At 34.0% G+C, this 18,505-nt stretch overlaps 2 protein-coding genes and 1 long non-coding RNA gene across 3 annotated transcripts; 1 reads left to right on the top strand and 2 right to left on the bottom strand.

Annotated features, from left to right (window-relative positions):
• Positions 1-4,703: 4,703 nt before the first annotated feature.
• Positions 4,704-7,875, bottom strand: LOC128173529 (uncharacterized). The gene is made up of 2 exons (XM_052839233.1): positions 7,691-7,875; positions 4,704-6,609 (listed from the first exon to the last, which is right to left on the bottom strand). Exon 2 carries the CDS (start codon positions 6,564-6,566, stop codon positions 4,704-4,706), a length of 1,863 nt encoding a protein of 620 aa, XP_052695193.1. The 5' UTR covers positions 6,567-6,609; positions 7,691-7,875.
• Positions 7,876-11,003: 3,128 nt separating this feature from the next.
• On the bottom strand, positions 11,004-13,840 carry LOC128173605 (uncharacterized). The gene is made up of 5 exons (XR_008242526.1): positions 12,384-13,840; positions 12,252-12,287; positions 12,047-12,064; positions 11,502-11,588; positions 11,004-11,139 (listed from the first exon to the last, which is right to left on the bottom strand). It is a non-coding gene; the product is annotated as an uncharacterized LOC128173605 (long non-coding RNA).
• A 2,719-nt stretch (positions 13,841-16,559) lies between these two features.
• LOC128173573 (uncharacterized) lies at positions 16,560-18,042 on the top strand. Its single transcript, XM_052839273.1, has 2 exons — positions 16,560-16,861; positions 16,979-18,042. Exons 1-2 carry the CDS (start codon positions 16,849-16,851, stop codon positions 17,371-17,373), a joined length of 408 nt encoding a protein of 135 aa, XP_052695233.1. The 5' UTR covers positions 16,560-16,848; the 3' UTR covers positions 17,374-18,042.
• The last annotated feature ends 463 nt before the right edge of the window (positions 18,043-18,505 follow it).

Here is an 18,505-nt window from a genome sequence, read left to right as displayed (position 1 = left end):
GAAGTCACTTAATTACTTAGAAACAATTGAGCTTCAGATACTTGGGGGGCTTCACAAACCAAAACAAGGTGATAAAAATGAAGGGAAACATGATATAAAAAAGTTAATAGAAAATGCAAGGCAAACTGTAAATCAATGCAAATTAAATTAGAATCTGTACAAAAATTGAAGAACGTTTTGAAAGTTGAGAATGAAAAATTGAGGGAGAAAAATCAACATGTGAAGTCTGAAAAAAATTATCTAGAAGAAGAATTACTAACACCGAAAGAGGAAAAACAAAAATAGAAGTTGTCTTTAACAAGTCCCAGACTATTATGACATCTTTCTTTTCAAATTGTTTGGAGGATGAAAGCTTTGCCAAAGATCTATGTAATCACAGTGCAGATGAATCTGATGCTTGTGAGGCAAACGGCGGCGAAGATATTTCTCAAACCCCATCAAAGAAAGTCGGTAGAGAATTAAAATAAGATAAATTAAGTTCAATGCACCTGTGACATAAGCCTACCGCAGTATATTTTCTTTTTCTTTTATAAAAAAAAATTTTAAAAACTTTTTCTAAGAGAATAAATTTATAACAAAGCTATTTTTTCTATATTAATACGTAGAATATATTTTAAACTTTTGAAAATATACATTTGAATGTTGTTCATATTTGATATGTTCACTCACGTGTCTCAAAAGAGCTGGAGTGAGCATTTAAATAACCTTAATATAGAATTTCAATATTTTTTTGCTTACAAATTAATTAAATGTAACCAGTTATATAATTTGTATATTAAATTACAGTGCTAGCGTGTTTGATTGGTATACGTGTTTAGAGTGAGTGATTATGTACGAGAGTTTAATATCTGTAACGTGGACAATGACAAGACTGGACAATAGGGTCACATGACTAACTCTGCATGCAAACTTCCCCGCCAAAATCTTATACCGGACTGGCACTCTCCGCCTAGCCCTTGAACGGGTCAGAACTGTACATTGTATAGCAATATACTTAAGTCTTAGGATTGTTTGTCCCAGTTTATTCTGTATTAATAAATATTTAACAACGACCCAAGCTTGGCTTTTTTTTACCACTGGCTACAAATGGCGCCCACGTAATTTTCCAACGGACCGGGACAACATCCATTCCATTTTCCTTCAATCCCCGGGGGACGGCTTATCAAGTCCTGAACGAGTAGCAGCTGCATAACAAGGACCGTGGCAGAAGCGGTATCCATAAATACGACACCCTGCATAGACCCAAAGAAGAGGTGATTATGTGTATGTGTTTGTGTAAATTATTATATTATAGATAGTGGAGGAAAAGTGAGAGTTCTCTTTGCGTCAAGTATTTCTGGTGATGGCGGGAACACGCACGGATCTGGAGGCGCGGTAATCTACGTCACTCATCAATTGGTGATTCCATGGCGGGAAGACGCACAGATCTCGAGGCGCGGTAAACCACGTGGCTGATTCCTTCGATACGCGAGGAAATTCGAAAGCGCCGAGGCCTCAGGACCGACAGGAGTCAGGTACTTTCATTCTGAAAATCAGTGTTTGTGTCTGCGATTTGTCTATTATACGTTAACTGTCTTGTCTTGATTGTCTTTCGTTTTTGTTGTCAAAGTCAATCTGTGTACGACTTAACATTCTTATTAGCGGGAATTCCCATGTTTTTAATTTTAGAACTTCCGGAAACTATAAACAGCTGATCATTTTGTTTGAAGTTTGCTTATTAATAAAATCCTGTTAGTATTAACACTATTCTATTTAGAAATTGTTTAGTTTTTTTTGTTAAAGAAAAGGATCTTATTTATCTGTCAATCTATTGATTTATTTTAAAGGTTTAAAATTTTTGTGTACGTATAAAAAAAAATACATAGGCCTATATCTGCAGATCTAGATTTTGTTTTTCTAATTTTTTTATTCATTGTGTTTACCGGGACTTGGTAAACGTTTGATGTGTCTCATTTGAAGTAAATTTAAGTATAGATAAACATTCATTTGCCCTTTAAACTATTCCCCTTGCATGAACTTCTACCAATCACACATATTCGACAATTTTGACAGACATTTAGCAGTTGAGGTGGAACAAAAGTGTTATTTTGTTTGAATGTCTGTGTGTGAGTAAATTATTCCATTGAATATTTCTATTATTGACGTGAAACATGCGCTGCGTTTTAATTAAGTGAATTAACAGTGCTTTAAGATATTAGCAGCATAAACACCCTTATAGAGGTGGAGGTATAGGTGATGACGTAATTATTAGGGTCTCCTAGAGGGTATTTTTAGAACAGTGCATTTATAGAGGTCGTTTCTGATTGGTTGTTTTAGAGAGGTTGTATTATAGAGGTGATTTTTCATCACTATTTTTAGTAAAGGTAGCAATATACAGGTCGTGTTCTCATTGGAGGATTGAATATAAAGGTGATGACGTAGTTACTATTGAGGCCGTATAGAGGGGGACTTTTTAGAACAGTAAATTTATAGAGGTCGTGTTTTCATTGGTTGCTTTTAGAAAGAGAGATTGAATAAACAAATTTAGCGAGCATGCGTAAAAAAAGTAGGAGGTTTTAGGTTATGACGAAATCATAAGATGATTCTATGGTTTGAGAGCATGCGCTGTAGTATCGATAACGTAAAATAGATGGTATTAAGCAATGCGTGAATTTTATTTAGAAAAAATAGATGGATTTGGATGACCTATTTTGAGCAAACAGTGAAAATAAGGTATACTTAGCTGTGCACAGAGAGAGATATTTTATTAAAAAAATACACGGAAAATGCGGTGATGTAGCATGCGCACTTGAACATTAAAAAAGGGTGTATATTAAAAAAAGTTTAGGGTATATTTTAAAGAGTAGTTACAATTTTTTATCATTTTTCAAAATGCCTTTAACACCAAACGAAGCGTCTTCCTCTGCACTAAACGGACAGGATACTGCTTTTCTAGTCCCTGAGCATGAGAATGGGATTGGGAAATAGAGATGGATCCCTATCCTACCGGGCGGTTGAGGGAAATCAATGTTCAATTAATATATATGTTCGATCATGATTACGGACAATATATTATTAGCCAACAAGAAGAAGAAGAAAAAAAAAGAAGAGAAGAAAGAAGAAAAAGAGAAGAGAAGAAGAAAAGAAGGAAGAACAGTAGCTTCTTTTGAAGTATAATTCGAATACAGTAGGTAAAAAGTTTTTTTTTTCACCTAATGTACTTTATAATGAAAGACTTTTCTTGACAACCAACAGTTAGTTTTTTCATATGCTTAATCAGTAAGTTTGTGATAATTAACTGTAGGAAGCAAGAAAAATGACGGGTATTATAATATGTTTCTATAAAAAAACAAAGTAAAATTATGTTCAATTTTTTTCTTAAAATAACATCAGTATTATAAGAATATGCTTTATATATAGGACATACTCGCTATCATTTGTAATAATGTCTAAAAAAAATAGTGAATGGTATTGCATAAACGTGATGAACTTATACGTATTTTTTACAAAGAATATTTTTAGAAGTGATAAATACAGACATGTATATAAGGCAAAAAAAATGTTTTATGAGATAAAGGCATTTTTTCATTTCACATCTAGACATCAGTGAAAAGGTAAGTTTTTTTTAATCATGATAAACTACTTAATGATGAGAAAAGAGAGGTAACTCTACAAACTATACATGCACTGCGAAAATTTCCGTTAATCCATTAAATACATGATATCCTCAAGTTCTTCTTCAATGTTATCAAATCTCGACTGTAAGTCTGTTAAGCGTCTTTCAATTTCTTCTTTCTCTTCTTTCAACTCTTCTTGTCTTTGAATCATCTTCAATAAACTATTGTCAATGCAAATCTCCATTTCTTCTTGCTCTTCTGATAATTCCTCTTCTTCTTTATTTCTCTCTTCTTCATCTACTTCTTCCTCATCTCTTATCTGCTCTAGGTCTTCACAAGAAGTACCCACTTCTTTGGTAGATTTTAAGGGGAGCTTGGGATAACTGTAATTTTATTAAAAGAAGTTTTTTTTTAAAAAAGGAAGGGAGTTACAATGATACATGATTTCATATTTTGTGTTTAAAAATTAGTGAAAATTAAAACAAGGATAAACATTTGGTAGACAAAATGTTTATGCTTTTATTGGAGGAGAATAGTCTAGATTTGTATAAAAAAGTTTTGTTTCTATTTTTTCTCTACAGTAAATTATTTTTTTTTAAATTTGCTTTAAATAAAACACCATACCTGAATGTGAGATGTAGACTGTTATTTTCTGTGAATTGAACCGAAAGACTGCTATTTTTTGTCAAGCTACTTCTAAAAAAAAAATGAAGAAATGAATATTTAAAAATAAATTAAAAGGTTAAATAAAGACAAAAATAAATAAAATAAAATCTGCAAAGATGTAAACAAAAAAAACTACTTACATAATAATTACTTTTTGGAGGGTAAAATGAAATTGTTCAGATCTGGTGAAAAAATGAACTTGTCCTATCAGGTCCGTAAGTTTCGGCGGGGGGATAAGGCCCCACGTATGTCAACTTGGCAACACTGGTAAAAAAATGAGGAAAGTATCCCTTTTTCAGGGAGTCGAGCTGAAATGCTTTTAGCAGTTTCCCGATGGCCATGGGCAGAAAATTGAACGAGTTCAAGACTCTGATGTTCAGTTTACTTACGTTGAACATCTGAATCTTACTGCCTCTGTAGACGGGCAAATGGTCTGAGAAATCAGGTATTGAATGAGAAAGCAGCCGTCATAAGAAAGGTTGTAGAAGAAGACCGTAAACCCCTTGTGCGTGTCACTGAACATTCAGATCCCCAGATCGTGCAAGGTCTCGAAGACTCGTTCGCGTCTCCCACATGTGTTGGTACAGGGAGGTTTAAGGTACTTCTTGATCTTCTTATCGATCTTGGAACAAGCGGAGCATCGATTTTCCTCCTTGCATTCCGAACATGCGGTTTGACACACAGCAAGAACGAACGAATGTCTGGCTTGCCCGCAGTGTGATTTCTGACAGTGCTGACAGAGGCAACAACTCGCACAGGAGCGGTCTTGACAGCGGACACAGTCAGGGTCGGGTGAGGGAGCGTACCCAAATTAGCACTGCACGATCTCGTCTCGCTGGGAGGATTCGATGTCGGCAAAGATGTATCGTCGTGGCTCTGGCGGGGAGACCGCGTGAGCTCTGGCGTAACAGAGGTGTTCGGGTTCGATATACTGATGACAGGACTTGCACGTGTAATGTCCGCAGCGATGATCTTCTGGCATTCTGTCGGAGATGTGAAAGGTCTGCAGACAAACGGGACACTTGTATGCGGTCTGACAAGGAACGAACCCCTTGTCAGTGAGTGTTTTGTGTCTTCGGTAACACGCCAGGGAGCGACAGGTCCGGTGACATTCGGACAGGGTTCTCGACCCTTGCGGCAGTCATACGACTGACACACGCCACAGTAATTCACGCAGTGGTGACGGTAAGGTTTCTTAAATGGCACGAGACAGTGCTGACAAAAGTAAGAACTGGTGGAAAATCCAGTGATGTTAGGAATGGCGTGAAAGTGTTCCTTGTCGTTTATGCCTTCGTGGTACAGAAAAACTTTCTTGCGTTCTTGATTGTGGTGGGCGCTGATGTACGAAAACTTATCCCCCATACTTGCACTGATGACATATAAGTTTATATTCAGGAATTCTTCCAGGCGAGGGATGCAGGCATAAGGCAAGGGTTCGTCCGCGACAATCCCTAGGGCCTCGCAGACTCGAATCGTCAAGAGGTCTTGTGCCCGCTGATGATTGGCGCGTAGATCGTTATAATACCAGATTGGACACACCCCAAAATGAATGAGCATTTCTCCGGCAGTGAATGTTGGCTGTCGCATCTGGCATTTGCGGAACTCATCTGGATGAAGCTTACAGGCGCCGGCGAGGGCAACAAGAGTAGCCCGAACAAGACAGATGTTGTTGTCGTTGTAGATCGCCACAATCGAACGCTTTTTGGCAATCTTAAGAGCCAAAGTCGACATCTTGCGCCCTTTGCCCCCTCGGATAGCTCCTACATCGACCCGACATGAGGAATCAAAAGCCACATCCTCATTACTATTAAGAACGTGGGTCAAGGTTTCCAGCACGGTGTCCGTATTCATGTTTTCCATTGGACGGAAGGGAACGAACACCGGTAGGTCAAGTCCTTCGTTGTGAATGGCCACACGGACAATATCTCCAGGACGAAGGTCTCTTTTGACTCGATCTATCATTTTCTGGAAGGCTTCCCTGAGAAGGTCGAACACCTCGTTCATTTTGTTCTGCTCACCAAAGAGGCGGTTGTTGAAAGTCAGTTCGTATGAGACTTCTTTGACCCCCATTGTCTTGAGAGCCTTTTCCTTAAGCAGACGGATGTTGAAATCGTCCCTCCCGCCTCCATTTTGCACTGTCGAGTCCCGAGCGAAGGAAGGTCCTAGTAACTCTGTAAAGTCGAAGGTGTCCAAGTTTTCTAGAAGTGATTGATCTCCGTGAAACGAGGACTCCGCGATGTCATGAAAGTGGACCGCATCTAGCAAGTCATCACCTTCGGCAAGAGTCACCTCGCTCCAGTCCATGTCTTCCAGATCTGTGAACAGGTCTTGTTCCTGGACATCTGATCTAAAAAAAAAAAACAAACAAACATAACATTTCTATTGATTATCTATAAAACTAAATCAGCTGTATAATGAATATTTAAATAAAATATCTAGGATGTAAAAAAAAAAAAATTGATAAGTTGAACTGAAAATTAGCCTGTCACTGAACTAAGTGTACATAAAAATTAGTCTGCCACTGAACTAAACATTTATTTTTCCCCTCCCATTTCATTTTAGAACAATTTTAATTCTTGTTTTATCTTTAATATGAATTACTTGGTATTATATTTTGGTAGGAAGTTTTATTTATTTAATAATTTTCTTTTTTTTTGATTATGTGTTTACTATTTTCAATGACAATAAATACGTGTATTTTTTACATATTTTCATTTTTTTAAAATAAATTTCAATTTAGGAATTGAAGACCTAATCGATACAACGCAACAAGTACTGTTCTAATTTGTAAAAGACCTTGTCGTTACAGTGCAAAAAGCACTACTCTAGTCTATTTGGAAAGTCCTAGTCGTTACAGTGCAAAAACCACTGCTTTAGTTCTTTTTAAAAGTCCTAGTCGTTACAGTTCAACAAGCACTGCTCTAGATTTTATTTCATAAAGAACTCGCGTTGTAGTGCAACACAGTGTTACCGGTTCTTTTAAAGAAATGATAATGCTGTCAATCTTAAGAAATGTTTCGATTACAAATTTTGCATAAAAAGAAAACGAAATTCTCCGGAGAGGGTAAAAAACTACAAAACAAAGAATACAAAATGTAAACAATCTCAATATGAAACAGACACAAAAAATATGACAAGAGTGGGTTTCCATGGTTTTAAATTTTAACACATCTCAAAGAACAGCTTATTCCATCGAAATCATTTCCATGAGTTAATAAACAGACATTAAAATAGTGTATCCCTAGCATGTTTGCAGATACAATAATCAATCAATTGCTGCGAACAAAATGAACGACCAAAACAAAGACAGGCAAAACCGCGCCCAATTCTCATCGACTCAATATGACAGTCAAAAAATCATATATGACTAGAAAACGAGTGTTATGCATTGGCCACACATCGTAATAATGAGAAGACACAAGACTTACTACATAGGTGGCTTTAAAGACCATAAAATAAGCAGGGTTCTGGAACCCACGAGGTTGGCACTGATGTCATCGATCACATCCGGAATACAGTCAATAGATGTAAAGTGAAAACCAACAAATCCGGAAAGAATAGTTTCGGGACACTACACATTTTTATATATTTATTTGTTTATTGTTATATATTGAATTATTACAAAGAAAAGGAAAGTCAATGTGTCTAATCGTCATGTGTATCGAATCCTACGCATTACCTTTCGTTGACCAGTACATTCCTTAAAGTGTTCAATATCAAATCTCTCTCTCTCTCTCTCTCTCTCTCTCTCTCTCTCTCTCTCTCTCTCTCTCTCTCTCTCTCTCTCTCTCTCTCTCTTACTCTCTCAGGTAAACAGTAATGATGTTTGTAAGATCTTGAACATTACAAATCCGTATCGACCTGTGTCGTGATCTTAAACAGACTAAACGTTTTTATTCATTATTTTATATATTCATTTATTTATTGAGATATGATGAATTATTACAAAGAGAGGGAAAGACAAAGTGTCTAATCGTCATGTGTATCGAATCCTACGCATTACCTCCTGTTGACCAGAACATTTCTTTAATTGGTCTCTCTCTCTCTCTCTCTCTCTCTCTCTCTCTCTCTCTCTCTCTCTCTCTCTTAATAATTACTACGGTATATGTAGTTTTTCGTAATCCTATTTAATATTTTTCATTGATTATTTATTCATTTGGCGATATAACTGATCATTTCAAAGGAAAGAAAATACGGCCTATGTTTTGTGTCCGAAGTTCGATTGTCTCCCTTTAACCAGTGATTTTACCAGAGGAAAAAGGGGGGGGGGGGGCAATTATTTCATTTAAATTGATCTAAAAATACATATACATATTTAATTTGCATGTCTGTTTCATAACTAAATTTTAAAAAATATATATTATATACGTTCCTACCTTTGTGGTAAGTATTCCTTCTCATGAGTTTTTTCGTGATGATACATGGTTTGATAATCCGAGAAAATCAAGTGACAATATCCACATTGAAACATTTTGAATTTTCTACGGTAATAACGTCTTTACTAGTCAAAGTTTAAGCTCGATATGACATGTACCGGTAACACAGTGATTTTTTAAACTCATTATTCTTGATTTTTCAATAATGATTGGTGAAAGGCGATCATGTGTAAAAAAAAACATTGTCTCTACATTTTTTTTCCAAAACCATACATAATCTACTCATGTGTATTAAACATCGTCATTGTATTTTTCCACGTCACAAATTCACTCAAGAAATTATTGAGGCAATTACATAGAATATCGTTTATGAATAACAATAGGGGATCTGGAATACCCGAAGACGCCAATGGAAACCCCCCTCCCCCCCCCCCAGTCTTTAACTAATGATTTAAAAACTCAATTAATGTTTGTTTAAATAGAAACAAGTTTTAAAAAAAAATTAAAGTTGTAAATATTTGATAGTGTTATTGTTTGTGGAAACAACAACGAGATAAATCAATCATTATATTTGATGAGAAAAAAAGACTTACTACATAGGTGGCTTTAAAGACGATAAAATAAGCAGGCTTCTGGAACCCACGAGGTTGGCACTGATGTCATCGATCACATCCGGAATACAGTCAATAGATGTAAAGTGAAAACCAACAAATCCGGAAAGAATAGTTTCGGGACAATACACATTTTTATGTATTTATCTGTTTATTGTTATATATTGAATTATTACAAAGAAAAGGAAAGACAATGTGTCTAATCGTCATGTGTATCGAATCCTACGCATTACCTTTCGTTGACCAGTACATTCCTTAAAGTGTTCAATATCAAATCTCTCTCTCTCTCTCTCTCTCTCTCTCTCTCTCTCTCTCTCTCTCTCTCTCTCTCTCTTACTCTCTCAGGTAAACAGTAATGATGTTTGTAAGATCTTGAACATTACAAATCCGTATCGACCTGTGTCGTGATCTTAAATAGACTAAACGTTTTTATTCATTATTTTATATATTCATTTATTTATTGAGATATGATGAATTATTACAAAGAGAAGGAAAGACAAAGTGTCTAATCGTCATGTGTATCGAATCCTACGCATAACCTCCCGTTGACCAGAACATTTCTTTAATTGGTCTCTCTCTCTCTCTCTCTCTCTCTCTCTCTCTCTCTCTCTTAATAATTACTACGGTATATGTAGTTTTTCGTAATCCTATTTAATATTTTTCATTAATTATGTATTCATTTGGCGATATAACTGATCATTTCAAAGGAAAGAAAATACGGCCTATGTTTTGTGTCCGAAGTTCGATTGTCTCCCTTTAACCAGTGATTTTACCAGAGGAAAAAGGGGGGGGGGGGCAATTATTTCATTTAAATTGATCTAAAAATACCTATACATATTTAATTTGCGTGTCTGTTTCATAACTAAATTTTAAAAAATATATATTATATACGTTCCTACCTTTGTGGTAAGTATTCCTTCTCATGAGTTTTTTCATGATGATACAAGGTTTGATAATCCGAGAAAATCAAGTGACAATATCCACATTGAAACATTTTGAATTTTCTACGGTAATAACGTCTTTACTAGTCAAAGTTTAAGCTCGATATGACATGTACCGGTAACACAGTGATTTTTTAAACTCATTATTCTTGATTTTTCAATAATGATTGGTGAAAGGCGATCATGTGTAAAAAAAAACATTGTCTCTACATTTTTTTTCCAAAACCATACATAATCTACTCATGTGTATTAAACATCGTCATTGTATTTTTCCACGTCACAAATTCACTCAAGAAATTATTGAGGCAATTACATAGAATATCGTTTATGAATAACAATAGGGGATCTGGAATACCCGAAGACGCCAATGGAAACCCCCCTCCCCCCCCCCCAGTCTTTAACTAATAATTTAAAAACTCAATTAATGTTTGTTTAAATAGAAACAGGTTTAAAAAAAAATTAAAGTTGTAAATATCTGATAGAGTTATTGTTTGTGGAAACAACAACGAGATAAATCAATCATTATATTTGATGAGAAAAAAATCAGAAGTACCTAAGGGCGTCATCGGAAATACCGGACACAATGATAAACGGTATTTGTACACATTGTCTTCTGTACATTTTCGTCCAAGAGATAGTTATATAAAAAAATGCCTCTTTTTTCTTAAACGCAAACTTTAATGTTACTTTCTTGAATATATTGAAAACTTTTTTTTCCCAATGTGCTTGGAAATATGAGTCATCACCCCAAAGCAGAATTTTTTTTATTAATCAATCCATTGCCTAGTCTCCAGATTTCTGGAACTATAGATACCAGGTTTTCTTTCTTTCAAGTAATTCAATTGCAATATACACAACTAACAATGCAAACACTTTTAAAAAATATTTATTAATTTTAAAACATGTCCATTTTCTCCTCCTGTCTGGGGGGAAGGGGGCCTCTGTTAATCTGAAATTAAATGAAACAAAATATTGCTAAATTCAAAGGAAAAAGAATACATTTGATTTATTTGCTTTTTTTTCATTTATGTATTTGAAATATTTGTTTGTTTTTTGAAGTTAAGAAATTTATTCAAACAAAACACTGATAAAGTCATGACCAAAAAAAAAAATACATTTTTTTTTTAAAGTTATATTTAATTTTTTTGTTTGTTAATTTTATCTAAGAAATTTAATCAAAGAGAATACTGTTAAATTCATGACAAAATTTTTTTTTCATTTAATTTTTTTTTTTAATTACATTCAAAATATTCATTTGTAAAGTTAATTTCAGTGCATTCATTTTATTTTCAATCATCAACATAGACTTACTTTTCCAATTATTTCTCGGGCTCCTCTTGCTCCATCGCCGCGGTGGAGGTGCTGGCCACGGCCGTGCTTGTATTTCCCTCAAGAGATCTGAAATTTATTGTACACAAACCTCATCATTAAGTTAGAGAAATGTTTATCTAATTCATTAACATATATATATATATATATATATATATATATATATATATATATATATATATATATATATATATATATATATATATATATATATATTTGTGACAATAATATTCCCATTATATCTATCTTATTTTCAACCTTAAATATAGACTAACCCAAATACAGTGTCATTCCTATTTAAAAAAAAAATAATATAAACCAAATAAAAAATAATTAAATATAGAATTAATAAATAAATGAAAGAAGAAAAGAATAAAAATAGACTATCTAATGAAATAATGAATAAATATTTGTTAACAAATAACTGTATTTCATAGTTCTTAATTTACATACACGTAAAAATTTATCTTTAATTTTCTCTTTCTTTTTTTTTTATGAAATCGTTATTATATAAAATAATAACTCACAGCAGTTGTCTCTCGAAACTAAAATTAAATGATTAAAAGACAGTGTAAAGAAAATGTGAAAAATTGGTTAGATAATGTTATACATAAAAGCATGAATAAATAACGTAAACATCCAAAACCATGACAATTAAAAATAACATAAATATCATACAGTTAGTATTTAATATAACAGATATTCTATGGTGATTAAAAAAGACATACATACCTACTGTTCAGAAGGCAGTAACTCTCCGTGGTTGAACTACGGGAAAAAGGAGATAAATTTGAAACTAAAAAAATCTATATATATATTTAAATTTAAACTAAATGAAACATGTAAATTTGTTACGTAACTTACTCATCACTCATTGAGATGATTTCGATCTTTTTCCTGTTAAGGTATCCGATGTACAATTGAGCCTGAGAGCTCGGGATTTTACGGGATGAGCTCGGTAGATTACGGAGCTTGAAATAAATTTTCAAAAAGTCGCACTATTTTTGATGTAACATAATAAACAATAAAGAATAAACAATTGATGCATGAAGTCAAGCAATATTTTTTTCTTTAATTTTAAAACGAGTTATTTTAACTTTTCCCCCTTACGCTGACTGTGACGTTGTAGCAGCCTTACGTCATTTGCCGTTGTATAACGTTATTTTTTCCCGCGGCGCTCTTGCAATAACGTGAAGAAAAAAACCCTAATTTATAGAGTAAAGTTTGCAGTGCACAAGTCACGTATTTCGTCGAAAAATACTTAGAATGTCGTTTTTAATCATTGATTTTGTAGATATTGTAACTGTGCATAACTTGAATTGGGGTAATCTTGTAATTGTATGGCCCTATTCAATTTGTTTAATTTTTGTATACCTAATTTCATTATACATACAGAGTGTTTCGGACCTAACATTGTATAACGGCGTATTTGCTACTAACTATTTTAATAAGTACCATGCATACGGATTTCCTGTTTGAAATGCTTGTACACGTTAATTGTAATTATTGTGTTTAAACATATCCTTGTTATTTTCCGTAAATCAAGTTAACAAGAATAATGAAGTCATATAATGAAATCTCTAATCACTGATTATATTTCTTCTCTCGCATTTCATATTACATGTGTATGCATGAACGGTACATTTTTCACTCTTTTTCGAATCGCTGGAATCTATATCATTCAAATAATACTATTAGATACTGATTCCGACTGCTTTAAGGTCAATTCGTTTCATTTAGCTGTTTACATAAAAGAGGCGCGTCACCATCCAATAAAATCAAATACTCAAAATTTGATTGACAGCTTCAGCCAGATAGCCGTTGTCCGATGGTATGTGTGGTATTTGTACACAATCTTATCGTGTAAAAAATGCATGTTTATTACAACATCACTGAGTCATTTATGGTTGATTCATATATTGTTATAACTGTGTAAAGCATGTAAATGTATTGTGCATTCCACAATTGTACCGGTACGAAAACATCGTAGTCAGACTTTATCGGCAGTCTCCATTTTAAAACTGACTTAATCTTTTTGGTTGAAAAAGAATACAATTTTGAGTAAAAGATAATACAATGTATATTGTTTTCTACGAGTTAAAGGTTTGGAATGAATTCTAATAAAATATTTCACACGGTTCTCCAACGCTTTGTTCGTAACGCTTTACACATCTGATGTGACCCGCAATTCACCACTTCGTTGTATTAGTAACAATATTTTTTGTGCAAACATTTTGCAGAATGAAAAAAAAACCCTCACCAATTTAGATTTTTTATTCTAAAATTACAAGTTCTCAATCGTAAAGGGATAGAAATTTCCAAATAACGGGAATATGCGTTGGATTATGAATGCGACGGCTGACGTGGGGGGGGGGGGGGGGGAATTGTCCAAAAAAAAAAACCCAAATAAAAATATTGACAAAGGAACTCAATTTATTTTAAAACTTTATTTGTATTGAAATATGTTTGCAATTTTTATTTGATAAATATTATTAATGTCGACATGATTACACATGTTTTCGTCAAAGAATAGTAGTATTTTACCGTGCGTGATTTCCCACGCTAGAGTTACTTCCCCGTTGTGATTAAGCGGGAAAAATATCGATTTTTAGAAACTATCAAATGAGTTCATAGAATATATACCTTACCACGCATCATTATTTGGTCAATTGTACATCGGATACCTTAAATAAAGAAAAATTGTGTGATTATTTGTATTCATTCGAGGAAATTTTTTTTTATACATATATAACCATTCAAACATTTAAAAAAAAAATAACTCAGTGACAAAATTTTTTTAATTTAATAAAAAAGAATCACACTAACGTTGGACGAATCGGCGCATTGAGGGGGGGGGGGGGGTTACTCTAAATGAACCTGAGAATTAAGGGTAACATTATATTTACTGCATACCACAATGTATAAATTACGAATTCAATATTTAAAAGGATAAAATCAAAACTAATTTACTGACCCAATCGGCACCGACGGAGTGGAGGGACTAAAGTTAAGAATATATGAAAAAATTTATATATACGTATATTTCTAGGATCATTGACAAGAAATTGTGTTTCATTAAATATAAAATGTACTAACAGGTTTCCCCTCCTCTTCTTTGACATCGGTGTGCTATATATGTACGGACAGAATATGAAATGCTATTAATTTTGAGTGAAAGTTGAGTGTAGAATTTATTATTTCTGAACAATAAAACAATTGAAACTTTTAATTTTGGGAAAAAAGAATACTAACCCTGACGAACATCCCGGTGAGGAGCTGTGCGTCCTCTTTCTGGATGCTACTGGAATACTTTACATATGGGGGAAAAATGATGATCAATTTTATTGTTTTTAAGTGTAAATCATAAAGAAAAATTTGGTTAAAGTAAACAGAACGGAGATTAAAATCATATACACTGGAAAGTACCTTTTTTTTCTAAAAAAACAACACAACCAACACTTACGAAGAAAGAACTGGAGTGGCACACTGCTCCATACTTAAACCAAAAAAATATGAAAAGACTACAAATTCGTTCTACATTCTAAAAAGATATTTTCACACAAAGTTGCTTCATATTTCATGTTATCCTTATGTTTACTTTTTTACTTTTCAGTTGTCTGGCTGAAGTTCTCATTGTAATGTGTGTTTTTAAAAAAAATGAATCACTTGTAGCTAACTTTTTAAATTAAATCGTGTTATTTTTTTTTTCTATTATCAATGGCAGGTCGTCCAAGTCGCTAATCGCTTGCGCGAGATTTCTCATTACTTGACGCACTTCCCCGCAAGTACAGCGACTTAAAATTATATTTAAGAGAAATAAATAATTTTATCGTTATTTTTCTTGTGCGGAATTTTATTTCTAAAATAAAAAAAAATGAAGCCAAAATCATAGGTAAGAAAAAATACTTACATTGTCATGTTTTATCCTTGTGAATATATTCCAAAAACAATTTTATTGAGCGTTTTCTTCGGTTTTAATACAGCTTTGAAAATTCACGTGCTCATTATAATTTTAAAGAAATTTAGAAAAATATTTTAATATTTTTGTTCATTTTTTTGGTATTTATATTTGGTACTCCTGCTGTCAAATTTCGTCGGAATTTGATATACATTATCACTATCTTAAAACTTCATCGTGAGAAAGGGATGACAGAGATCGTTAGGTACTCGTCTCCTTAGAAATTGTCTAAATTACTTTTTGAAAAATGATATGTTTGCAAACATAAAACCGTCAAACACGGCCACTAGGTTAATCACGCGTGAAATTAAATCCCTTACGCACCCTCCCAACTGGTTTGGCCTACAATTATTAACAGGGAATTTCAAACCAAATCAATTGTCGTTAAAATTAAAACAATTCATAAAACTTAAAATTATCGAAAAAGCGACTTTTTGTGTAATCAGTATCCTCGTCAGGTACAGAATGACCAAAGAAGCAAATTTTGATAGACACAAATGTATGTCATAATGCTCAGACGATATACACATTACAGTGATTGTCTGTATACAGCGTCCAATAAAAATTGGTTGTTAATGACTGATCAAAATATCACGTGAAAGGGTATACTTTAATTTCATGATTAAAAGTTCAGAATTAGTGCATTTCAGTTATTAAATAACACTGCTACATAATAGATCAGATTTTATTATCTCCTTAAAATGCATTTTGTGATTCTTTTCTCTGTCTGTATGCTATTTGGAGGGACATCGGGATGTGATACGTGTAAAATTCATTTTGGCAATTTTGCAACGTGCACGGGTGAGGATGTTTGTCCCCTTTATGCATCATACGTAGAGGTAGGATGTTTGTCCCCTTTATGCATCATACGTAGAGGTAGGATGTTTCATTTGAAATATAACTACCTTAGTCCCGATTGTACAATTAAGAATTCGGGGTAATTGCGGATCTATTGTACAGTATGTACATTTATGCATAGAGACCCAGATCAAAGACATAGTCATGCTGGACTCGACGGAGAAAAACCACAGGTGCAGAAGTAATAATTTTTTTTATTTCCTTTACACGGGTCTCTGCGCTCACACTTCTAAGGTTAGACCGATCATAAGAAAACACCGATCGTGAGAAAACTCCGCCCCCTGTCACTTTTATCCAATGAATAAGTACAATTATTTGCCGATCGCATTACCTTTTGTCATTCGCAATGGGATGCAGATTTTTCAACGGACGGCCTGTGTGCCCTGGTAATAATCTTTAAACATTTTTTTAATCAAAATAAGGGAAGCGGAAAATACACATATCTTTAAAGTTATTAGCTATTGTTAATAATGGTTTTTTTTTCTCCCGATAGACGACGCAACCACCGCGACGATGCCGGCAATGTGTAAGTATGTGCATGATTGAAGTTATTGATCTTGTTTTATTTTTTATTTGTTGAATATTTTCTCGGGTGCAGATACACCTAGAAATTGATTTTTGTTTTTTGATATTCAATTTTTAGCAGATACTTCCTCTGTTCAACCCTCCTTAAGTCAACATGTCTCAGACCAGTCGACCGTACAACACACCATTTCAACACGTACATACCCTCAAACTGTCACAGCGACCCCATTTACCAACATTAATTCCACACGTACAATCGATATCAGTACCCCGCAGACTGACATCAGACATCACTACATCACATCATACGGGCACCGCAGACAGCAGTACACTGTCTACTCGACCCACCATTCTCCGGCCATACAGTGTATAGTACACGCAGACTATTGTGACCGCGTGGATTTTACGGTGCTAGAGAAATCTTCTGGGTCTGCATCGGTCGTGTGCAGTACGAACCGGGTGAGGGAATGTTGGCGTAAAGGGTATAAGGTTGTGGTGCGCTGTAGGCCGTAAGGTAAAAATGAAGGGTAGGTTTGCCGCATGCAGGATTACGATTTTATTGGTCGAGACTCAACGATGGCAACATTACAATAATTTAACAGGCAGACATATTACAAACAAGTCGGATATGGCCAGTAGTGGCCTCCGGCCTCAAGGCTCTGCATGGGCGAGTCGGACGTGGCCGATGCTGGCCGCCGTATTCCAGACTGGCGATTGACAATTGTACATAACTATTTATAAGAATCTGAACAATAAGTATAAATTGACAAGTGATGACATTAGTAAGCTGAGTGAAAGGTTTACAGATATAAAATAATTAAATAAACTCAATGAGTCTTTGATGTCCAAGAAATGAAAAACTGATAATTGCACAATGTTGTTTTAAGAGATTAACAGTCCTTGAGACATGACACTCTGTCTCTTTGAAATCACATTAAGAGTCCGAAAAGTGTCAATCACTAAACAAATAAGTAACTTTGTAAGAAATAAACTGTGAGAAAATATTACGAAATAGATGTTGAATTTTAAAAGAAAAGTCCAAAAAAAAGTTTTAATTAAACAGTGAATTTTGCACGGTGATACTATCATCATTTCTACTTTAATTACTAACATTTTTAATACATCACATTCCGTCAACATCAATACTGATAGTCACATAGAACATACTTCGTCGACAGAGGACGTAACAGATAGCACCCAGCCAGGTACATGTACAACGATCCACCAGAAAAGAGACAACGACACAATCCGTAAAAAATTTACACAATTTGACAAACTTTACTTCTTGTGGTTGTTGACATTATTTCCTTTTGTATCAGCATGCGTGTGGTTTTATAAAATCAAGAGAAATCAAAACAAAGCTAGAGAAAACCTAATGCATATGTCTGATAACGTCAGCTTGGAGGCTTATTCGGCGACTAATTCTCATACAGAAATTTATCTCTGACGAATTCGTTTTTCTGTATAAATACCATGAAATAAATTGGTTTCAAAATTTTCGCAACGATTTCTTAGATTACACTTTTTACAACAAGGAAACGTTATATTGATTGATTGCATGTTTTCTTTTCGTACAGTGCGTGATTTATAAACTGTTTTTTTTTATCTTTTTTATCATTACTACATTTGCATTGCATGAGGTGAA

This window comes from Crassostrea angulata, chromosome 2 (assembly GCF_025612915.1).
Source record: "Crassostrea angulata isolate pt1a10 chromosome 2, ASM2561291v2, whole genome shotgun sequence".
Lineage (NCBI taxonomy): Eukaryota > Metazoa > Mollusca > Bivalvia > Ostreida > Ostreidae > Magallana > Magallana angulata.
Note: the sequence above shows the minus strand (reverse complement) of the source record. Positions and strands in the feature narration are given on the sequence as shown.

What these genes read in the sequence shown, in the direction of transcription:
- LOC128173529 (XM_052839233.1), bottom strand. Translation starts at nt 6,566, where the DNA reads ATGGACTGGAGCGAGGTGACTCTTGCCGAAGGTGATGACTTGCTAGAT.